This window comes from Periophthalmus magnuspinnatus, chromosome 6, assembly GCF_009829125.3.
Source record: "Periophthalmus magnuspinnatus isolate fPerMag1 chromosome 6, fPerMag1.2.pri, whole genome shotgun sequence".
NCBI lineage: Eukaryota > Metazoa > Chordata > Actinopteri > Gobiiformes > Gobiidae > Periophthalmus > Periophthalmus magnuspinnatus.
The window spans coordinates 25,012,205-25,036,313 of record NC_047131.1 but is presented as its reverse complement, the minus strand read 5'-3'; the positions used below and the strand labels follow the sequence as shown (position 1 = coordinate 25,036,313).

Here is a 24,109-nt window from a genome sequence, read left to right as displayed (position 1 = left end):
CCCAGAGCCGAGTGCAAGGTGGGAGTCTGTGAGGGGCCCGTGGAGGGTGTGGCTGACTGGAGGAGGACGTTCACTCTACTGCTTGTAAACACTGGCAGATGTTGCAGATTTGATGATTGTGGTTTGTCAACAGAAATTTTGGGGGCCCAGGGTTAGAAGCATCACGTGGGTGGAGCCTTCTACAATGTAAAATAACAGGATGACTGCAAGCCCTCCTGTTATTTTGTCTATTTTGTATATTCTATACTTTGTATATGTTACATGTTATGTTATTTTATATATCCTGTTAAATATTGTTATTTTAAAGGTCTTATCCTTTCCGTCACTTTTTCGAAAATGCAAATACAAGCAGTCGAAGTGAGTTTCCTCGGCAGTGTGGCTGGGCGCTCCTTTAGAGATTGGGTGAGGAGCACGGAGTAGAGCCACTGCTCTTCCATGTCAAGAGGAGCAGCTGAGGTGGCTCAGGCAACTGTTCTGGATGCCTCCTGAAAGCTTCTCTAGGGAGGTGTTCCGGGCATGTCCCATCGGGACAGGCGAACTAGGCAACTTTTTTTGGAGGTGCGATTGCCACATGGTTGTTTCCAGTCATCTGCTTGCCTGGAAAATTCCTGACTGAATAATAAAAAGATGGATAAATATACTGTGGAACATTCCAGGCAAATCAATAACCTCTTCATGGAGAGCAGCAGGTGTGCATCTTTCTTTCTTAAAACAGTGTTTTTATTTCATGGTAGAACTATCTGGCTTGGAATTAAATAATGAATCAATTTTAAGGACCATAATAACCACACCATACATAAAAGGATGCACTAGGCTGTTTATACAGCACTGGCACATGATTATAGTAGACAAGTATATTTTTACACATTCATAACTGCTGATGGAAATTCTACAGCAGATATTTGCTGTAAACCACTGTGCTTCTGGTCCACAGTGAGTGACTCTTACTTGGCCTTGAGAAGGGTGTCCACCTGCTTTTCTCCATAGAAATGTTACTTTGGATATAAGCCACAGTATGGTATAAAACCTATCCATCTCCATTGAGAATGCTTAGAACTATGGTTGTTTTACCTCTATGGTTGTTTATTTCTATGGAATCATGCAGGTGATGTGCCCCCTCAAGACAGTTGTGCAGAGTTGCTTTAAAGGTGGGTCTGAATAAACAGTGCTAAAGGCATGATCCACTGTCACAGAAATGCACAAGGGAAACATGTGAACAGGTACGGGCTGGTATCTGCTGCAGGAGGCTGAGTGGAGCCGCAGAGTTCAGCCCTGAGCCGCCACACTGTCTCTTTCAAGTGCCTGCTCAGGATGTGAGCAGGCGACATGATTGGCCCGACAGGAAGTCCTGGCATCTGGGAACAGAGGAGGGAACGAGGGCATGTGACCTCCACTCACCACCAGCTTTTCCAAATCTTGTTAGCGCAGCTAGCTGGCTCCAGGGTCATTTCCCAGTTTCCCAAGGTTCAGAGGGAGATTAGTTCTCCAGTGGGGCCGTCGTCCCTGAGGACGCTGACAGATTCACAGGCTGATCGGGCCTATTAGGCTCGGATAAGGAGCCAAAGTCCGGGCCGCAGAGCGCACCGACGCACATCAACTCCCATCACATCAGCCTGTATCACTGGATTCTACCAATACTCATGATACACTCAACTATAAGAAAAATAAAACTTATTTGTTTCAGACCACACTGTCCAGAATTTGAAAAAGATCTACTATTAAATAAACAAAAAACAAACAGCCATATGACTATGCTTTTTAATGGATAATACACGGAATAAATCTGTTAATGCGGCTGATAAGCATTAACAATATCAGTCACCTGGTCAGAGTTCATTTTACAAAATATAAAAACAAAAAACGATGTACAGAAACATGGTCTGTTTTACCAAAGAGACGTTCTCCATGGTGAACACCAGTAAGCAAATATTGGCAGGATATCTGAGTGTGATTTTGGTCATTGTGCAAACCAACAGCTCAATGTTTAGTACAGTGCAAGCATTGTATCTGTGTTTGGGGACACAAACAAATTAAATAAATATAAAAACATTCAAACATTTGATCTGGCAACATTTTGGGCAAGGACCACAATCAATGATGTGGCGCTCCAGTAAAAGTGTTCCAAGTTCTGTTTGACTGTGGTCTTACATTGAAGGTAACACTTGTAATCAGGGGAGTCAACAGGGGGACAGATGGGTCTGTTGCACCAGGCCCCAGGGTCTTATAGGTCCAATGTTAGAGGGGAGCCCATGTGAGCCTTTTTGCCCCGAGTTCGCAATTTTCTGTTGAAGGGCCTGCTTCTAATACTGTTCATCAGTTCACAAATATTAACACGAGAGGACAGCCTTGACGAGACCATAAATATACTACTGTCCAATGTTACTGTCCATGTGAAGCCCAGTGTTCAAGAGGCTTTAAAAAAAAAAAAAAAAAAGCCGAGTCCTCCTCCTGCACAAGAGTAGCAGCAGTAAAGAGTTCCAGTCAAACTGTAGGGTTCTTCCCAGTGGTGGTCTGCTGGAGGTATGTGGGGCGCTTGATGCGCTGCTTCCTGCGTTTAGGCTTACTCTTGGCCTTAGTCAGCTGGACCACAAAAAACGACAAGACCACCATAGCTCCAAGAAAAGCAAAAACTGGAATAGTCTGGCTGACCTCCTGATTATAGCGTCCAGGCATTATTCCTAAAAGAGAGAGCACTGTTAGCATGTGAATTCAACCCACATCCTCTAAAACCTTTGGTTCTCCTTTACCTCCAGGGATGTCCCATGCACCACTCTCCCCAGGAGACAGGGGCCTGACCTGGGGTCTGTAGGCCCGCACATTGGGCAAAGCCACTTTGTCCAGATCCACTGACAGAAGTTTCTGGTGCTTCCATAGATTACTATCAAATGACAGCATGCATTTAAAAATCTACAGGTCTTAAAACAAAAAAGGTAAATAAAAGCAGCCATTTCATGATTTTTGTTTGTTTATGTCATTAAAAGTATTATGAAATATTTTTATTTAGGTTTTTTTTTTTTTTATTTTAATCAAAAATGTAAATTACTAAGGAGAAAACAAATTGTCACTTGTCAAGCTCAAACTGCAGTCCTCAGTTTTGCAAATGATGGCATTTCAGATCTATTTAAATAAAAAAGTTAAACATTTATACACACCTAGGTGCTGTCTCATTGAGTGGCTGAGGCTTGGCCCAAGACAGGTGAGGACAGGCTGGTAAGGGGCGGGGCTTAGGGTCACCCAGGTGAGCCTCTAGAACCTTGGAGTAACGGTAAAGATGGTTTCCTGAAAGCAAGAAGAAACAACTACTTTAGTCAAATATTTTTTTTTTACAATACACAGTATATATTTTACAGGGACTGTTTGCCATCTTCTCTACAGCAACTGTACCTTCCAGCCTTTGTGGCAGTGGCCGCTCTATGCCTGTAGGTGGCGCCACTCGGCTGTGGGAGTGGCTCAGACTTGGAGGAGTCATGCTGTAGGAGGTATACTGTAAGAGGGCATCCAGCAACCAGAAACAGTCTAAAAAAAAACAAAACATATATTTTGTGTTTTTGTTTTTCACCTAGGAGTGTATCAAATAACAGACTCCACTTTGAAACAGTACCTTTCTGCCGATGGCTGTCGTCGATACAGTTTGAATCTCCATAGAGTGCAATGCGGCCTCCCCCATCAGAAGGGGTTTGGTACAGTCCTAGAATGGGCACTGCCTCTACTACTGCAGTTTCTTGCTGTAGCACTTCCAACCCTACAGACACATATTATAATTGTATCTGAACAAGGTTAGCTTTAAAGTCTATCTAAGTGGTTTAAGCATTTCATAAAATTGATACCTTGGTCCTTTAAATTTTTAGCAATCACAATTCCATCTTCTGGGAAACGAGCAATACTGCAGCCTGAGGCATAGTACACTGAACACAAATAAAGATGTTTAAAGAAGGAATTACATCCAGAAAAGCAGAATGTTTGATACTTACTGTCGTGGTCTGCCAAAGTGAAGTCGCCCTCATAGAGCCCGTCACTAAAAGCCATTCCCCACATGGAGATCAGCTCATTCAGAGCCGGTACATTGGCGCCCCCTGTGTCTGGCATCCACCACTGCCTGCAAATTTCATGGGGGGAAAAAGACATGTTACTTAATGAATTTAAGAAAAAAAAAAAGATTTGATTCATGCTTGCTTACTTAAGAACTCAAGTATGGGATCTTTTGTTCAAAACAGTGAGTAATTCTATTTTAATTGAATGTCCATGGTTTGAGTGTAGTTGAACTGATGTTTTTTTGAAGATTTATAAATTATATATATGCCATGTTTAATCTTGGGCACTGTGTGAGACAGCCGGCTGAAGAAGTATTAAGAAAAATGTGTTTGCTCAGCACAAAAACACCATTTTTGAAAAGTACTCATTCATATTGTTTAGATTACTGCCTGAAAGTGAAACAGAGATAAGAGTGCTCTTAGCAGCGAGCAGTTTATCATGGCATTACAGTGGATGATAAAGCTCATGGTGAAAACACTGACAAGGTAATAGTGATTTAATCACTGAATCAGCTCAAGGATCACAGCAAAGTCTAAATGCACCATTGCATCTATAGATCTGGCTATACCAAAAATGGAAAATTAAATGAAGAAACCTATGGATGTTAAATACTTGAGGGAACACCTTTTCACCAAATTGCCCTTGACCAAGAACCATAGACTCTAGAAAGAAGTGGACTAAGGAGTGTGATGTCACCCATAGCATTTGGCTCCAGTCAACTGAAGCTCATCACGGCAGTTATGGGGTGACTTTGGAGCCAAGTTCTGTATTTGGAATTCCGACCACAAGTATCAAAGAAACCAAAGAATCCATCCAGAGCAAGCCTGTTGAAGGTAACGCCCCTTTCCACCCACACAACTGGTTTAGCAGGGAGAGGGTGCTTAGCAATGCTGTCAATCAAACCTGTTGCTACCGCTAGCGGGAGCAACCTTGGTAAAACGTTGCTCATATTCTGTTAATATCTGTTCATATCTTGATTTGTGGATACAATAGCAAAATAAAAATACCAGGACCATGTAGAGCGGGTTAATACGAACATTTTAAGACCAAAGTGATGAGCCTGACAGCAGCAGTTAAGGAGAGAGGGGTGACAGTTTTTCAATGAAAGTGAATTGGAGTCAGAGCTGATTGAGCCAGAAGCGTGCCCATACCCACTTCTTATTTGGAACACAGCAGCTAGCAGATTAGCTATGCCCATTTACAAATACCATCTATACCAAAAACAGAAACATGCAAATATATAATTATGGTTCATGTGAGGCAGTATCTTTCTCTGTGCACAGGTGCCAGCTGATGGCTGATGGCATACCTTGTGTTTTCGTCGTAAAATTTGACCCTTCTCATGACAGATGTGTTGTACCAATCACTGAAGATAATGAGCGAAAGGCCATTGTCAATGTCTCTCTTCAGCTTTGTAATCTCCTCAGGAAAATATTCTTCCTCACTGTCCGCCATTAGCAATGTGCCTGCAGAGATATACATTTCTTTTAGCCATTTTATTTTTGCTAATAAGCCCCAATCAAGAAGAACATGATAAATAATCAAGATTTGCAAAAGCTCTTACCATACTGACTAGCATCAAAGCATGTTATGGGCGCTCCCAGCACTTCAACAAAGTATCCCATACTTCTTAGGTGCTGGTACATGTCCCTAAAGTTAGTGTGTATATGATCCCCATTCCTGTAACAAATAAACATACAATAACATATACAATGTGTGTACATGTCAACATAAAAACTAAACAGTAGAGGCAACCCACCAATCTAATGGGTCGTTCTTCATTCTGAGGTTGTCTCGGGGAAAGTACCCAGGTGGGTAGCGCAAGTTGTGGTACTGGTCCCACAGTACCCGCTTACTGCGTGGGGGTGTAGGCACAATTTTAACTTTGATAGGCAGTTTGACAGTGGAGGTCACCTCTCCATCCACCTCCGACTGCAGTCCATTTAAGGAGAAAAACAGAATTCTGTTATTTTTAAAGGATCACTAATAAAATATTATCGTCGTATAGTGACTCACATCGTTCTCCGCAGGCGAGGCCACAGTTACCATCACATGGCCTTGAGCAATTCCTTCCCATGATGCCGCTTTCTTGGCCACAGAAATGGAGACAGCCAAGTACCCCACCCACGGCCACAGCACTGGAGAGTACGAAAGCGCTACATCTATGTGGTCACCATTCTGTGGTAGATAAGGCTGCCAGATCGGCTAAAGAAGAAACAACATAAATTGAAGGATTAAGCCTATAGTCGGTGCAGTGATGCAGCGCTTACCTTGTCCACAATCCTGCCTGTGACTCCCATACCATTAAGAATGGTCACATTTACAATAGTGGGCATTCCTCCATAGTAAATGGGCTGAGAGCAGTAAGGCCACATGTATGGACACTCTGTCAGATCAATGTAACTGGGAGATAAGCTGAGAGAAAAGATTGAGACAATTAACAGCAGTTTTAACTAGAATAAAATTAGTCCTGATAGAATGGTTTTGACAAGACATTTAAAAATCTTTCAATTTCAATTATTTCAATTCATATTTAGTGAATAATGTACTTAGAAATCATAGTTTGACTAGTTGACAACCAAACTATTTAGGATTTCAACTAATGAAAATTTTGGTAAAGTAAGTAAGAAAAAAAATGTGACACACACTTGAGATCTTCTTGACATATAAGCCTAGTAAACTTTTGAGGTAAACTGGCACAGTGCTGCTTTACCTGGCCTGAGGTCTGTAGCTGTTGAGGATCTGGTAAGCCCGGATCAGGTCCAGTTTCCCGTGGCCCTGCTCAAACATGTTGACCCCCGGGAGCCTGCGGGCTGAGGCGATCAGGGCCTGCTTCATGGAGGCGGGGTTCACCAGCTCCCGTTTCCGCACCGTGCTGCGATAGAGACAAGGATAATGGAAGGGATTGGTTTCAAATGTATTAGGTCATAACGCTGGAGGAATAGGGAAGAGTGTTTGAGTAAATGCAAAGTTACAATAATCCAAAGAAGCAACTAAAAATACACAGGACTGAGACTAAAGGTTGATTAGATTATCATTAAAAAAAGTTGTGCTGTGTAAAACTTAAAAACTTAAAAAAAAAATAAAAAAAATAAAAAAATAGAGCATACAATCATTTGCAAATCATTTGCAACCTATATTGAACTGAATAAACTACAACATTTAATATTCAAACTAATAAAGTTTTTATGCAAATTCAAATCATTTTCAGTTTGATGTCTGCAACATGTTCCAATAAAGCTGGGACAGGGGCAACAAAAGAATGCTCAGGAACAATTCAGGAAACCATTGTCAGTTAACACAGTTTGTCACTACATCTCCAAGAGCAAGTTAAAACTGACACGTCGTGTCCTGCGGGCCAAAGAGGAAAAGGACCATCCGGATTGTTACCAGCACAAAGTTCAAAAGCCAGCATCTGTGATGGGATGGGGGTGTGTTAGTGCCCATGGCAGGGGTAACTTGCACGTCTGAAGGCATCATTAATGCTGAAAGGTACATACAGGTTTTGGAGCAACATATGCTGCCATCCAAGCAACCTCTTTTTCAGGGACATCCCTGCTTATTTCAGCAAGACAATGCCAAGCCACATTCTGCACGTGTCACAACAGCGTGGCTAGTAAAAGAGTGCAGGTACTAAACTGACCTGCCTGCAATCCAGACCCGTCTCCCACTGAAAATGTGTGGAGCATTATGAAGCGCAAAATACGACAACAGAGACCCTGGACTGCTGAGTAACTGAAGTTGTACATTCAGCAAGAATGGGAAAGGATTCCTCCCGCAAAGCTTCAACAATTAGTGTCCTCAGTTCCCAAACGCTTATTGATTGTTGTTAAAAGGAAAGATGATGTAACACAGTGGTAAATATGCCCCTGTCCCAGGTTTATTGGAATGTGTTGCAGACATCAAATTGAAAATGAGTGAATATTTGCATAGAAACAATACAGTTTCAGTTTGAACATTAAATATCATGTCTTTGTAGTTTAGCAAATCTTTTTCAACCTATATTGAACTGAATAATCATTATATTCTGTATTTTTTTTTAAGTTTTACACAGCATCCCAACTTCATTGGAATTGGGGTTGTATAATGCCTGATTAATGAGCAGAAAAAAGAAAACAATTCTGTTGTAGGATGGTAATATTAGGTTAACAGGTCCATGTGCACAAAGAACATAACATGGCACTTTGTGAGTCCCTACAACGACGCAGATAGAGATCTAGGTGGGAATGAGTTTTATGGAGGAAAGTAGAGCCATTATTCTAGTTGACAATGGCAGTGTGAAGCTTCTTTTCGAAATATGAGTCATTTACAAACTTGCACATGGATCTGATTATATTGTGAAATCACTCTTGTTATGTACATGTAAAGAGGAATATTGACAGACAAATTCTACGCTGCCTCCCAGGGGGTCACATCTCAGTGGTCGCTGATGTAGGCTTGCAGCAACAGATTTAGTTACACAAGAGTGAGCTAGAAAAATCCTCACTCAGTTATGCTACATGTCTTCTCTGATGGTACCCTGCTCTGCAAAAGCTTGTGTCATTTATCCCTTTGGTGGAAATGATAAGGGGCTTTCCAGTGGCTCAGATGTGATAGGATTGGGGGAAGCCTTCCTAAATCAGAAAACTTCAGACAGGAAACAGGCTCATGAGCACACACCTGGCCAGGAGAGTGACAGCACCTGCTACCACCGGAGAGGCCACGCTGGTGCCGGACAAAGAGCGGCAGCCCTCCTTCATTCCAGACCCACGCACCCCAGAGCCATAGGTCACAATGTCCGGCTTCACCCGACCGTAGCCCCCTGGCAGCTCCTACACGGGGAAACAGTATCAAAGCAGGTCCAAAGAGCAGCAAGTTTGACTGCCATATTTAGACTTGAGAGGATGATGTGTTAACATGATTTACTGAAGGTTTCAATAAGACCGGTGCTGTGTGATCTGCGAATGGAGTAAGAGGACTTCATCACAGCCCCTTTAGATTTGTCAGACAAGCTAAATGATTTTCTATTTATTCTTTCAATACTGATAAAAATAAGCAGTGGCCCAGAAAGACTGGATCAAGGTTAGGCATTTGCTTGTTCACTGCTTGAGTGGATCTGTTCAGCAGTATGTTACATGAAGTTATTTCCCCACAGAAGTAGTTTGACATTTTCTTTATTAGCTTTGCGACATTGTAGCCTCTAGGGCAGTGGGAATACTAGCAACAGTAGCAATACACTACAGCTAGACTGTGAATGCTGTCAACTCTGTCGCTATGAAACAATAGTTTTTGTTTACCAAGAAACAATGAGTTCACCTTCAACAGGATTCATCTATATTTCAGAGATTAAAACTGGTGCATAAAATAGGTTCCTTTGGAGAGAGGTACATTGAGCAGACTCATTATAAAGTATGATTTTTCAAGTGTGAAGACAATGGCCAGTGCTTAACAAGATGATTCAGCTAAAGTTGGGTGTATTTGAGGAAACTGTATGTGAGGCTGCGTTCATGAATTATTCTAATACATTTAGTGGAGAGCGTCAGGCAGAGCTGTCTGAAAACTGTTCATGGCTGAATTGGAGCAGCTGAGGTGAGCAGTGAGATGGACTGAAATGGAAGGCTCAGATCGTGAATCTGATGTCTGACTAAGAATGTTTATGGAGCTGGAGTCATAAATTAGTTATAAAGTTATGGTTGAAGAGTTCTGATTGCACAAACTGATAAATGAACTGGGTGTGAGTGTGTCAGGCAATGCAATAGTAGCTTACCCAAGTTGTCATGCCCCTGGAGGAAAACCGGGCAATATTGTCCTCAAAGTCAATCCCTCCAACCCCGATGACATCCATTTGATCTGCAGGGTTGTTTAAGGTCCTACGGAGATAGAAGCAAATTAAAGGCAACCCCAAATCTCAACCATAATTGGTTTGACAAATATGCAATTCTTAGTTACTTTCAATGCAAGGCACGAAGCCTTTTTGATGACATTATTTTGACTATGTTTTACCCATATAAAGGTCCGTCATTGCCAATAGCAGATACCATGATCACTCTGTTAGCAGTCAGCTCCCACACCTGTCAAAGCAAAAGGTGCATTGCATTCATTTTGTTGATACATCTTTACATTTTTTTTTACTATATACATTTCTTAATATAATAATGTATAATAATAATGTTATAAAAAATGCCAGTTTTTCCAGTTTTAGGGTTTTCTCTCAATTTGCATCCAGGTGCAAAATCCTAATATCACTTTTAATAAGCATAAACTTAATACATTACTGAGCACAGCTGCTTGTTGGAGATATCTGAATATGCCTTTGTTTGATCTGTATGCATTTTTTTTTAGGATTTTTAACAGACCTTTATTTTGTCTGTCAAAAACATTTTGCATTAAATTTCATCCACACGTTGTGCGATTTACACAAAAATATACAGATGTATTAGCATTACATATACATACTATTTATACTATTTACAAAAACAGAGGTCCACATATAAGTTGCCCCTCCCGCACAGAGGCTAAGACCCTCCAAAAACCCCAGTGCTTCTCAAATTGTGCACTTTTAATGAGCAGTTTATTAATTAGGTAATGACATAATGTGGGGGTATTCAGGAGTTTTTAGTTCCATTTTGGTCACCTTATCAACAAATGGGTGGTCCATGAAATCTGGGCCACCAATACTGAGGTTTAGAACATCTATCTTCTTTAGGATGGCATAGTTGAAAGCATCTAGGAACCAAGATGTGTAGGAAACCTATGAAGATGACAAACAATAACATACAATATTTTAACCAACAATCAACAGAAAATTGTCCTTGTTATCTTAAGCGTCTTTTTGGTACCTGGTTATTTGTGAACACTTTGAAGATATGCAGTTCCGCATCTGGAGCAAAACCTTGGCATTCCCTCATACTTGCGATTACACCAGCTACAAATGTGCCATGACCGAGGCCTAAAAACACAACATGGACATAAGAATGACATCCAAACCAAAATGTCTCACATTTTGTCCATCAGGCTCACCATCATCCAGTGTTTTCTCATTTGTCCAGTTGGTCCTTTCCTTTACATTTTTAAAATGAGGGTGTTTTTCACTTAGGCCTGTATCAAAAACAGCCACTTTCACACCAGACCCTGCACACACAAAATGAGAAATTCAATACATTTTTGTAATGCTCACAGCAGCAGTTGCCTCTTAAAGTTAGAAAATTAACAGTGAAACAGACACTGCAGATTAATCAACATTCATTATTCATTCACAAGAGGAAGGGGTCACTCAGCCAGGTGAGGGAACAGGAGGATCAGGGTCCACAGAACAGGATCAGGGCATAGGAGGGGCATCTAGAGTCCAGTCATCACCGGGAAATTCAGTAACCTGGTACTTGTAGAAGACTATATGTCTATATGTTTAAATAAATGTGAAACTAACCTGTGTGCCCCATCTGCCACAGCACATCAGCCTGCAGGATCTGAGCCACATGGCGGGGGATGGCACGCAGTAAACGGCGGCTGGAGTGGCGTCCAGTGGCGTGCCAGAAGCCCGAACCCAGAGACAGACTAGTCCTTCTGAAAGGACGAGAGGATTGCCATGACTGCCACCTCTCTGTCTCTGTGCTGTTACAGGGAGCAGCAGCTTCAGGAGCTGTGGAGACACAAAGACAAAAGGCACTGATGAACTATCTGTTTTTAATTGTGCTACATTTTACACATTTCTAAGTGACTGACAACTCAAACTAGCTAGCTAAAGACATTACATTGGCATTCCAGTGTTCAAACACTAAACACTGTTCATCAAAGCACAAAACAAAGAATACATTTTGCGCATGTGCACAGATAAAAGCTTGTGATGCAGGGAGGAACTATATTTTAGAAATGCGGGAAAGTAGTCTAGGCCAAGGCTACAACTTGGCTTTCTCTATTCGATTCCATTTAATGTATTTAGTAGCACTACAAGGACGTTTATTTAGACTCTCCATAATGCCACTCAGCTTAAAATTTGTGGCTGCAGATCCAGTCTGTTATCCAACTGTCATCCAGATCCAGGTTGTTCTCAGCCTGTTCCACAAACAGAGGTCTGGCTCAACAGGAGAGCAACACAGAGCTCTCCGTCTTTCCCCCTCTTCCCTCACAACTTACACGTATAAAGCATTAGCCTCATGTGGTTAACAAGATAGAACATAAAATAATGTACTGAATTATCCTTATAAACTTTCTCCCTCACATGAAATATTGGTCCAGTTAATTATGACTAAATAACCAGGCAATTATTAATTAACTTAAAAATACATAATCCAAGCTTACCCAAACCAAAGTGAATATGAATGAGTCCTGTAACATTATGTATTTTGCATTGCCAAGAACAAATGACTCATGTGATTTAATATTTCTTTCACATTATCTTTGTGTGTGATACATAGTAGTGACAGCAGTGGATTTTTTTTTTTACTCACAGGGGACATATTTGAGCGAGCGGAACACTTTGCGCTGTGGGGTCACCCTCTTGATGTAGGGGTGGTCCTCAAGGGTGAGCAGGCTGCTGGGTGACGCCTGGCGGATGTGAACCAGCTCAAAGTCACTAGGAAAGTCGGATGCTGGGTTTTCTCTGGGAACAATGTGCCACTCCAATCCTCCTCCGGCATTTCGCAGAGCACTGCTGATGTATAAACTCCGAGCTTTGGCTGAGAAATACCCATTGAAAGCCACTATGTACTCTGAAATGCACACACGCCAAGCATAAAAAACGGTTTGTTTTAGTTACAAATTTGAGCAACAAAAAGCACATTCTTTAGTCTTCATATTTAAAAATATACAGTATAACTGAAATCACCCTACCGTGCTCTACAACTTTAGTGGAGAACTCAAGTTTGACAGTTAGCTGTGTGCAGTTGGAACCCTGTGTGGGGACCGTGGACAGGCCAGACTCTGGTTTGGCTCCGATCCCTGGCTCTGTCCCTACTACAGCCATGAGCCCAAAGAGCATCCATATGCACACAGGAAGCAGCGGCATTTTCCTCACGTCTCTGTTCACTTCAACTGACAAATGAGCATTCAATGTTGGATTAATTGCTAGTGTCGTTTCAGGTCCACAGTTCTGAAAACAAGTCCATTCTGCAAAAGGTGGACGCAGCTAGACGGATTTCTTTCTGCGTTTTCTCTCCATGGTGGTGGTCCACAGTGGTGGTCAGTGGAACTGCCAGAGTGCTGAGATGGCGGCCATATCGAAAGGTTCAAAAACACGATGGGAAGACGACAAGAGAAGAGTTTGCGGTACACTGTTGAAAGGGTCCTTTCTTCTCCTCCAGCACAGACCTTGGATTTACATCTGGACAAAAGGAAGATTGATTAGGGCAAAGTAACTATGAGCCCTTATACTATCCATTGATTTCAGAGATGAAAGGAAAATTGGGACCATTGCTGTTAATACATTTATGCAATTAATAAATCAAATCAAAATTTTACACATTTAGGAAAGTATTATGATACTAATGAATATGTAAAAGTGCTATGTAAAAAAACATATAAAGCCATCTATGCATATTTTCCTGCTGGAACAGGAGCAGAGTGGCAGTTGCAACAGTTTGAGATTATTTTTGTCTAATCAGATTTTATTCAAGTGTCTTCATGTTTGACTGACACAAATCTGAGACTATGACATTATCTCACGTTTCTTTACCTATGTGAAATGGGAGACTCTGACCTGGTTCAGGATTGCGCTCTTGGCTCAAAGAAACTGTAATAAAATACACACTTGTCCACAAAGCAGCCACAGACACAGAAGCAGGCTGAACCCTACTGGGAAGGTCCGGCCCAGCTTATGAAACAGTCAGGAAGCACCAGGTTTAGCTGCCACTTTACACCAGGGGAACAAATGACAGGCCTTTCCCACTGCTGTGTTTGATGACTCAAGTTAAACAAAGATGGGGGTTTATTTACAAAATGGCAAACGTTAACGGAGATTTCACCATATCAAGATCCCATACATATCTTACTCAGAGCCATCTCCTCAGTGGGTAAGAACGTGTGATGAAGGACCAGTATTAATAGCCAGGTTTACAGCCAAGAGAATACAAAGAATGTCTGAGCTACAATTGTTTGCTAAAACCAAAAATTAACCAACTAAAAAGATAACTAACCATATATTTTCAGTAGCCAATTGCATACAGCAAACGGCATATTTTACTTCCATGCATTTATATAGCATCATTTAGATGCTATAGTCTATACTGCATTACTTGTATTTACTCAACTTAGTACTTAGTATTACTTCACGATTAACAAGTATAAAGTTTTATTGTGTGCTGATGTCAAGTCATAACATAAGAAGGCAATGCCAAGCTACAACTTCATCAAGAAATAACACTCATGACCCAATATTGCTGAACACAGTCGACAGTAAATATCAGAGATAAGTAAAGGTGATCCATGTCTAGGAAACTCCCAGCGTGTGTGTTCAGGTCTGGTAGGTGGGGCTTTAGGTGGGGGAAGCAGTTCCGGCTTGGGGCAGGATCCAAGGCTTAGAGCAAACCAGGGAGAGCTACTGTTGGTACAGAGTTGTAAAAATACTCTGGCTGGTTGGAGGCAGAGTGCTTAAACAAGGGCTACAGCCACTTGTGTAAACATTACACCAAACCACCAATTACCCCAAACCACCATAGACCCCATTCAATTCACCATTTCTACTCAAATAATAATAATCACACCAATATGGTGTTAACTGGCTTAGCCAGTCAAAGTTTTTACTCATTTTTGAATCATCTTTCAATGCATGGAATAATGCAGGACATGTGTTTAGCGTTGAGTAAAATTCTATAAAACTACACGGCAACATGAACCTGAAAAACATTTAATTACAGGTCTCCTTTGGGTCTTGGGGTTGAGATATTTATATGCTTGATCTTATGAAAAAAGAGAGAAAATCTTCAATAGGAAGTGTAGAATTCCAATTCTAAAACACTAAAGAAAAGAAGATGATTTTGTGAGTGTATTTTACAATGTTGAAATTACTAACAAGACATGACAAAGAAACTCAACGTAAACAACACAAACAGTCTTACACAACGAACGACTAAGTATTTTAAAAACGAAATAAAAAAAGAAGTAATTCTGCTAGACCTTGAAATAAACGTAATCAATATAAAACAATCCCCATCATTAAAGGAAAGATTAAAGAAAAATACTGTTTTTATCAGCTCAATCACTGCAAACACAGCATATATGCTGGAATCGTGGGCTAACGACGTTAAATGCTAGCTGTGTGCATTAGACAAGTCATACATTAAGAACCAAGATTATTTCTGGTCATATTAAATGCCTAATAGGCAATCAGTGACTAAGATATGGAATATGATCTCTGGCAGTTTTAGAAGTAAGCCGAAAGCTGAGCGACTTTTAACAACAGACACTGCATTTCACATGGACAGCGCTAGCTTACAAGCTTGCTAAAACATAATGTATTTGGTAATCATACTTACTGGACCAAAACCGACAGAATCTCTACAAATGCATACGGTTTACTGACATGTGTTATCCACTTTCTGATCAGCTAACGCCAGCTGAGCGCCTACTTTGTGTCGAACAATAGCTAGCACTAGCTCAAGAGCGATACAGCTGCAGACCACTGACGTATCGTAGCTACGAGAGTTGCCAGATAAGATATCCTCGTTGGGCAATTATTCTTATATTAATTTTATGTCTTTCAAAATGTGCCTTGGTTCTGTTCCTAATGCAATAATTTAAATAGAACTTAATATAGGAACAAACCATAGTAAAAGTATTGATTTCCAAATTAATTGTCTTTTTTGGTCTGGTAGTATTATAAACTTAACTTAGATATACTAATTACGAGATAATATTGCATTTCTTGGGTCAAAAATCTTTAAGTCGTCTCAGATATTATTTATTTTTGTTTATATTTATCTAAAATATTTCTTAGTTTCATATGTGTATGTATCATAGACATACAGCCTATGATCATAGACAGACTGTAGTCTATAGTCCAGGGGTGTCCAAACTTTTCCCATTAAGGGCCACATATAAAAACACAGCCAAAGCTGAGGGCCGATTGAGGGCCTTAGACTGGTCGCCAATACAGTGCATACTTCAAATCTGCGTTATCGTTACAAGTTAGACTGAACCACTAGACCTTTATTCATGCTCACATCCTCAGTGGGACACATTAAATATTTGATATGGGCTTGTTAAAATAGATTTTCAGAAATATATAGTAAAAAGTACTGTTTAAGGTAATATGGACCAATTCACCTGGAAGCTTGAGGGCCAAGAAAAAATTGTCTGAGGGCTGCATTTGGCCCCCGGGCCGCAGTTTGGGCATGACTGCTATAGTCGATTAGTTTGTGCTTAATTTTCTCAAACCTGGCAACCGCATGTTCCTAGTCTGTTCCAGTTTCCCGCCACCAGATGGCACCATCGATATGACAAAAAAATAAATAAACCATAAGATAGGACTGGGGAAATGTCCTGTTTTGTGGAACGACTCGTTATATTATTCGACTTATTTAAAAAAGTGAATCAATCATAAATAATAAAACTATCCTTAATAATCTTGAATTGTTTGATTTGATCTTAATCTAAGAATAGTTATTATTAAGTAAGTAGCATTATTTAACTACAATATATGCAGAAGTAAAAAAAAAAAAAAAAGGAAAAATGCGTGAAATAATTGAATGTTACAATTTATTTAGACAGACAGAAAAAACACAGTTTCAGGTAAGTTTGCTACTTCATTTCAAATGACTTCATTCATATAAAAATAACATACAAAAACAAAATAGTTAACATAAACCAAAAACAAAATTGTGCTCCACAGCTGATTTGATATTGCTTGTAATATTTACTTGGCAGGGCATATGATCAAATCAGTTTTTTAGAATAGTTAAGTATGGCCTTACAGTTACAGTGTGGGAAAAAAACAAAAAAAAATGTTTTTCATTGCATTTTAGTAAAACATTTTAAATAGACTTAATTAGGAAATTATGGAGATTGCATTACAAAGGTGGACATCTTTTTTGGCAAATTTGATTTTGAGAAATGTGAAACACCACCCGTCTAGAAGCAGTACAGTTCTACCGACACAAGTACAATGTGTTGAGAGGTCAGCTGTCATGGCTCGGTTGGTTTCAGTAACACATATAGTCTGAGAAAGAACAAGTTATAAACTAAAAGACATCCAAAAGGACTTACACAGAATAACAAAGAAAATTACACAATGGCATCAAAACGTTCAATATAATGAAGTGCTTTCTCAGATGAAAAACATCTGTATTATGTGTTCTCTTTCAGTCATGTGGTGCAGCCCTAGATCTACAGTAGATAGGACAAGTAGAAGTAGAACAGAAATTGCAATAATGTTTGAATACATATCTGTAATCATGCATTTTTAAATGTACTGTTTCTTTATTTCTTTTAAGGGTTGCAGGTGGCCAGACAAACTGGCCATTGTCTAACTTGGTTCCTGTCTCAGGTCCATAGTTGCTCTGACAGGCTTATAAAACTGGACTATTTGCTTGTCCTTTATGTATGTAATTGTAACAAGTCATAATATCTCAATATTGAATACTCTTCCAATTAAAGCTTAATGAACTTATTATGACTTTTTAAGTGCTACTTTTACTGCATTTTGCTTTACTTTTTTCTTTGGTTCCATTAGACAGTTCACTATTAAGCATTGATATTGTTACTGGTATTGATATTATGTTGGACACATTCTATTAAAACTACAGCCTAGTGTGACTATCCTCAATCCATCAATGTGAAGAATCACAAAACTCAATCACTTCCAATGTAAGTTGTGCTACTCTTACAGTACACACAACTATATTACAAAATACTGATATCTCACAAGTATGGCATGGACCACTTCATAAACAAAAATGTAGTTTATCATTAAAAAGAAATACAGATCCAGATACCACATGTGTTGAATACTACATTAGCTATTGTTAGTTAGAACAGATATTTTAATCTTCAGGGCAGGTTGCAATCTGACTACATTTAAACAATAAACAATTCACAGCACTTTCCTTAGGAATGGTAGAGGAGCAAGGGTTTATTCCCTTAACTGTGGAAATGTCACTAACCAGAACTCTGTTCAACAGATCCTTGTGAAGGTCATTATCCAGTGACCGTTTGAATGAAGACTAATCATCACTTCAGCAATAATAAATAAATATGTACAGACAGAAATGAAAGGACAAAGAGTTACCATCCCTTTAAAGGGGCATGGACCAGAGGATGAGATGAGTCTTTATACACTTACAGTCACAGTTTGTACTGTACATAGTTGATTCAGTGGTCACGTGTACAGGTGTATCTGCAGTACTAGCCGTTGTACTGCTGCTGGTAGCGGCGGTTGAGCTCACGGAGCTCCTTCTCTCTCATGCGGCGGGCTTTGTTGGATTTGGTGGAGCGGCTGGAGCGGGTGGAGTGGGAGGACTTAGTGCTGTGGCAGCGAGAAGAGGCTCGCTTCAGCAGGTTCTGTGAGATACAGCGCTGCAGGTTCTTCATGGACGAAGAGGCGGCCATGCTAACGATCCACGGGTGTTTCAGTGCCTGTCCCGCTGTGAGGCGCTGGGCTGGGTCAACAGTCAGAATCCGCTCCACAAAGTCTTTGGCCAGGTTTGATACACTGGGCCAGGGCTAAAGAGAGGAAGACAGCACAGCAGTGAGAAAGTTGATCGCATTTATTTAGAACATGTGGAATATTGTTACTATATTGAACATAAATATTTGTTAAGGCCCTAGTATTGATGAAGATCATGTTTTTGGCAAAATATATTTTAATATTAGATATAAATATATCTTCATATGGAAAACAACTAGGTGATAAATCAATCTCCATCGAATGTCAAAGATGGATGCATATAACTAAATACTTGGTTATTATATAAATACAATTAAATAAAGTTTTGAAACATCCATAATAGGGTTATTGTAAAAATATACTGCAAAATGAGTTGATAAAACATGAACAACATTAGTCTGGCATACTTGCTTTCATTCTGTAATAAATAAAAACAGGTGGAAATTGGACTGCAGTGGCTTTTTAGAACAGAAGAGGGCAGCAAAGGAACGATTAAAGCCTACCATTCTTTTAAAAGTAGGAAAAAATTGATCTGAAAAGAAACATTAAATTTTACATTATGTCTGAAGACATTAAAGCTAATGTTGTATATACTGGTAGTGTATGGAGTACTGTCCAGCACATAAAGGGCCTGGTAAATTCCCAGTTAAACTAGCTTGGGAGTTCATGTTGAAAGGAGACTTGTCTCTCCTCAGACAAACTCACTGCTCACTCACTCACCCCCTGCTTGGACAGGAAATGGGAATATCAGCACTGCATGCCTTTCTATCACCCTCAGTCTTCTGTTTGATGCCCTGCTCGGCAACAGACTGTGTTTTCAGTCTCCCAATGGACAATTACAGCCCCTCCACACAGCAGGTAAATCACAGTGTAGGCTAAAGCTCCACGACACATATATTGCCCGTCTATGTACACTCCTATTGGCCCTAAACTCCTATTGGCTCTAAACACAAGTGAAGAGCGGGATTACTAAGTGCAGCTGGAGACAGGGGCTTTATTTAATGTAGTGGTAAAGACAATTGTCCACCAGGGCAGTGCACTCCACAACACTTCACGGAAAGGACATTCATGTTTCTTTCACTTTTGAATGTTTAGAAACAGAATTTTTTAACTGAGAGAGTGAAGTCTAAACACCATGTAGAATTTTGGTATACAAAATATTAGATAAAATTAATTGTTCATCATGATCGTGAATAAACAATAAATTAATACATCTAAAAAGCAGGAGGAGCACAAAAAAGAAAATGAATTCTGTCTTAAGATAGGCACAGAAGGTTCGATTTAAAAATGTAAAAATGATAATTTGTCATGCACAGACGATGTCGAGAGAGGCTTCTGCACCCATATAGGTTATTTAATAATAATAATAATAATAATAATAGTCATCATAATCATAATAAGATTGCTTTGGCCCAGTGTAGCTGCCCCAACGCTCAATGATGTCCGTGGCCTTCTTACAAAGAGGTCATGAATAACCTTAAGCACATTTTAAATGGCTGCTCTTTGTTATCACATCACTCTCGAGAAATCTTGTGAGCTTTGTTCTTTTTGATGACTGATATTTTAGCTTTCATTTTTGGAACGGTAGGCAAATTCTGTGTCATTAGATGTGTCCAATTTGACCTTGGGTGGCTCATTTATCAGTCCAAAGACACCGCAGGCTTTTCAGTTCACTCTCTATTGAAAACAATATGTATATTTTTAATGTTAGATTTACATATGGAAAATAATTATACAAATAAATAGATATAAATTCAACCCCACTTTGGGAAACAAAAAAATGTTGTTTTAAATATATGCAAAATTAAAACACGGATCATTTAAAGAAAAACGATACATCAGTTTTTGTCAACATTGCCCACTCCTCCCTTACAGACTTGCACAGACAATTCTGAAGGTCCAACACTACTCAGCATATACTCCGCTCTGAGCCAAACATCAACCAAGGGCCCCTCTGTAAAGCTCAATGGCAACATAAACATCCTACGCCATGAAACAAAGGAACAGACTACTCAGCATTCCTCCATCCGGATACACAGCTAGAGCATAAATTACTACATAGACAAACACTTGGTGACGAGGCACATTGACTGGAGAGTTCAATGCACACAGGTAAAAAGAGGGAGGTGAAGACAGGAATAGATGTGAGGCTTGAGAAGAGGGGGCCAGGGAGAAAGTGGGCTTTAATAAACATGTGGGTTTACAAGAAAACCTGAACTTGTTGGAAATGTGTTGACAAAACCTCATGCAGTGTAAGGAATGCATTCCAAATATGGGTTATGTCTGCCGGCAGAGTGTGAGAGTGAGCTCACAATGGCACACTTAAGGAGGATTTTAGGCTAAAAGTAGAACAACTTTGTGAAAGACAAAATGGATATGGGATTTTTATTATTTTTAGTTGACATCTGTCCTATCCTGTTCTATATAATTACAATATTTTGATTACAGCCGAATAGGAAACAAGGATGATTTAAGGATGGGTGGGGGTCTTGTCATTCTTAGAAATTCTCAGGTTCAACATTTGTGAATTTACCTTTTAAATATTTCTCATAAAAATCACATCACCAATGGCTGCACTCTTACCTCTCCTGTGAAGCTGTATTTCCCTTTTAGGATCTGCCTATAGAGCCTCATGCGATTGTCATCCTCAAACGGCATGGTTCCACTCAGCAGGATGTAGGATATGACCCCCAGTGCCCACATGTCCACAGCGTTGGTATAAGGCTTCCTCACTAGGATCTCCGGGGCGATGTATTCCGGTGTACCACACGTTGTCTTCATCAGACACTCATCCCCTTTCTTGCGGCTGTTGGCCAAACCAAAGTCAGTGATGATGATTTTGGAGTCGGCCCCTGGGTGGTAGTAGAGGAGGTTCTCTGGTTTCAGGTCTCTGTGAGTGATTCCCAAAGTGTGCAAGTATTTGACACCATCTAGAACCATCTGTAGGACCCGGGTGGCGTCCCGTTCAGTGAAAGATCCTCTGGCAATAATACGGTCAAACAGCTCTCCTCCAGTGGCCAGCTCCATCACCATGTACACACGCTCTGCGGTCTCAAACACCTCCATCAGCTGTATTATGTTCGTATGACGAACACGCCGCAGAACACACAGCTCCGACTCACAGACCTCCCTTCCCTCCCGGTATCTGGTCTCTATAATCTTTATGGCATAAGGCTGCCGTGTACTTTTATGTTCTACTCGAACAACACGGCTAAAACTTCCTCGTCCTATCAAAGCCTTGATGTCATACTTGGCTGTGACTCGTGGGTCAAACTTGGCTCGGTACTTGGCAACCTTCTTGCGCTGTGGGTCGGACAGCTCGGTGGGCTCTTTAGGAGCCTGAGCTGAGGCCGTAGGACCAGCACCCTGGGCCTGGAGGGGTGAGGCTGCACCCATCTTATCCCCTCCACTGGCAGCTGCAGTCTTCTCATCTCCTCGTATAAAGTGCTTATAGATATCTGTCTGTGGGGGCTGAAGAGGGTCAACCTGAACAACAAAAAGCAAATCTAAGACAGGTCTGGACATCAATCATCAAAGTGCATGTAAACATCCATCTACAATAATACACACAGTCATGTCACACTAACTGACCTTTTTGACCAGGTCCAACTGAACATCCCCTGGAGGCTCAGGGAGGACCTTACTGTTCCTGCACCCCATCACATCACATCATGTTGGGCCGCAGCCGGTGCAGCCACACTGGGCTCCAGGAGTCCTGCCTCATCACCTCAACTGCTGATCCTACACAATCATGCGCCTCCAAAGCTGTGCTCACAGTCCATATAAGGGACATAGAAATAATAATCTAGCTAGCGTGAGCTCTCAAATGTTACAAACTCGTGGGCTACGCTTTATGCAAGCATTCAGAAATGTATCATTTGTTACACAAGGAACGCAAGTGACTATATAGTTGAGACTTGGGACAGCTTGCAAATATTAGAACTAGGAGGTTCATAGACATGCACAAAAAAGGCATTGATTAGTGTCAGAAACCAGGCAGAGTGCCCGAGGCATCCAGCACATTTGAAATATGAGTGAGTAAGGCTGCCTTTAAAATTTTAAATTATCCTTGAGTTTTATGACTTCCCAAAATATCAGATCAACAAAGCTCCATCCACAGGGAAATGGTGCAGAGTCAGCAGCCGCAGATGAAAGAGGCCTCTGGAGAACACCAGTCTGGAGAGAGGCTGAGAGCAGCTCTGAAATGCACAAGAGTTAAACATCACTGCCACATTTGGAAGGCTCAACAATATACACAACATACACAAACAACTCACACACTGATAATAGATAAGAGTGTGCAGTTATTCTGAGGGAACATGCTGAGGCCATATTGCACAGCTTTGAGCTACAGATATCATTGCCATAATCCCATTTCTAAACATGTTTACAGAAGAACCATTACAGCTAATGTTATTATACTTTTGCAATGTAAGAACACTTTTTTTCAGTTCAAGAAGCTGATTGGTATACATTTGAACCAAAATACAAACTTATTATGAGAAATGTACTAAACGGTGGGCTGAAAATGGCTTCACTCGTATTCTTGTCTGTGTGTCTACCCCAAAATACTCCCGGCCTCTCTCTTTTCATGACAGCACAGTAATTATCATGTAACAACTCAGTTATTACACGTGAAATAGTGATTTTCTGCTCACCTTTTTACTTATCCATAAGAAAGAAGTTAGTTTGTGTGTGCTAACTAGCCTGTTAGCAGCAGGGCAGGACTCCCACTCTGTGCCAAACCCAGCCTCCTCACCCCACTCTCACTCAGCTGGGCTCTCCATTTTCATCTCGGACTTGCACAACTTTTTACTACAAAAACTACTTCCAGATCAGAGGTGTCTTTATATATCGCGTCCTTCGCTAGTTTAAGGGTTTCCGAGTAGGTCAAAGTAATGTAAATAATATTAAGCGACATAAACATGTAAAGTTGCCCCCGTCAGTGGTTTTCTGGTCGGTGTTTTTCGGACAGGACCACCTTCCCACAAGCGCGCGCTCACCACCACACACTTCCGTTTTGGATTTTCAAAATAAAACAGACACAAATTAAATGCATAGAGAATATTTACAGGTAAAGTCAACTACTATTTTAATTATTTATTGATGTATGCATGAATTTTGACACTTTACAGCTACTATCTCAAACATTATTAGATGCGTTTCTGTCTAGTGAGAACTTTGGCCGGTTATATATTTTTCTTTTTTTCTTTTTCATGTAATACTTTTACTTTTACTTGAGTCACCTTTTACTTCTGTATGTGTACTTTTTTATTTATTTATTTTTATGTATTTATTTATGTATTGTTATCTATTTAATGCATTAAATAAATAAATGGCCCGTTACTTTTAATAGATAAATGCACCGGCTTGACAGGAGAAACCCAGAGAGCACCGGTGAGTCTGAACAAAGGCAACATGGCAACACGATTATTAAAATACGATTACGATTATTGTAATAGTCGGCTAGTCATGTTTATTCCGATTAATCATTGCAGCTCT

The 24,109-nt window shown here is 40.4% G+C and overlaps 2 protein-coding genes across 2 annotated transcripts; both read right to left on the bottom strand.

The window, feature by feature from the left end:
• Positions 1-1,744: 1,744 nt before the first annotated feature.
• Positions 1,745-15,643, bottom strand: mbtps1 (membrane-bound transcription factor peptidase, site 1). Its single transcript, XM_033967695.2, has 23 exons — positions 15,480-15,643; positions 12,841-13,330; positions 12,459-12,719; positions 11,438-11,650; positions 11,032-11,142; positions 10,851-10,960; positions 10,646-10,762; positions 10,015-10,082; positions 9,779-9,881; positions 8,692-8,843; positions 6,746-6,907; positions 6,303-6,447; positions 6,049-6,237; positions 5,792-5,964; positions 5,597-5,712; positions 5,342-5,498; positions 3,972-4,096; positions 3,828-3,905; positions 3,602-3,742; positions 3,385-3,516; positions 3,153-3,279; positions 2,748-2,878; positions 1,745-2,678 (listed from the first exon to the last, which is right to left on the bottom strand). Exons 2-23 carry the CDS (start codon positions 13,013-13,015, stop codon positions 2,482-2,484), a joined length of 3,183 nt encoding a protein of 1,060 aa, XP_033823586.1. The 5' UTR covers positions 13,016-13,330; positions 15,480-15,643; the 3' UTR covers positions 1,745-2,481.
• A 1,037-nt stretch (positions 15,644-16,680) lies between these two features.
• On the bottom strand, positions 16,681-23,616 carry pskh1 (protein serine kinase H1). The gene is made up of 4 exons (XM_033968027.2): positions 23,266-23,616; positions 22,199-22,806; positions 21,191-22,093; positions 16,681-18,663 (listed from the first exon to the last, which is right to left on the bottom strand). Exons 2-4 carry the CDS (start codon positions 22,265-22,267, stop codon positions 18,346-18,348), a joined length of 1,290 nt encoding a protein of 429 aa, XP_033823918.1. The 5' UTR covers positions 22,268-22,806; positions 23,266-23,616; the 3' UTR covers positions 16,681-18,345.
• Positions 23,617-24,109: the final 493 nt, after the last annotated feature.

What these genes read in the sequence shown, in the direction of transcription:
- mbtps1 (XM_033967695.2), bottom strand. Translation starts at nt 13,015, where the DNA reads ATGCCGCTGCTTCCTGTGTGCATATGGATGCTCTTTGGGCTCATGGCT. An exon ending in AAGAACGACCCATTAGATTG is followed by an intron (nt 5,713 to 5,791) that starts GTGGGTTGCCTC and finishes TATTTGTTACAG; the next exon opens with GAATGGGGATCATATACACA. An exon ending in CTTTGATGCTAGTCAGTATG is followed by an intron (nt 5,499 to 5,596) that starts GTAAGAGCTTTT and finishes ATATCTCTGCAG; the next exon opens with GCACATTGCTAATGGCGGAC.
- pskh1 (XM_033968027.2), bottom strand. Translation starts at nt 22,267, where the DNA reads ATGGGGTGCAGGAACAGTAAGGTCCTCCCTGAGCCTCCAGGGGATGTT. An exon ending in AGTTGGACCTGGTCAAAAAG is followed by an intron (nt 22,094 to 22,198) that starts GTCAGTTAGTGT and finishes TTTGTTGTTCAG; the next exon opens with GTTGACCCTCTTCAGCCCCC. An exon ending in AATACAGCTTCACAGGAGAG is followed by an intron (nt 18,664 to 21,190) that starts GTAAGAGTGCAG and finishes TCCTCTCTTTAG; the next exon opens with CCCTGGCCCAGTGTATCAAA.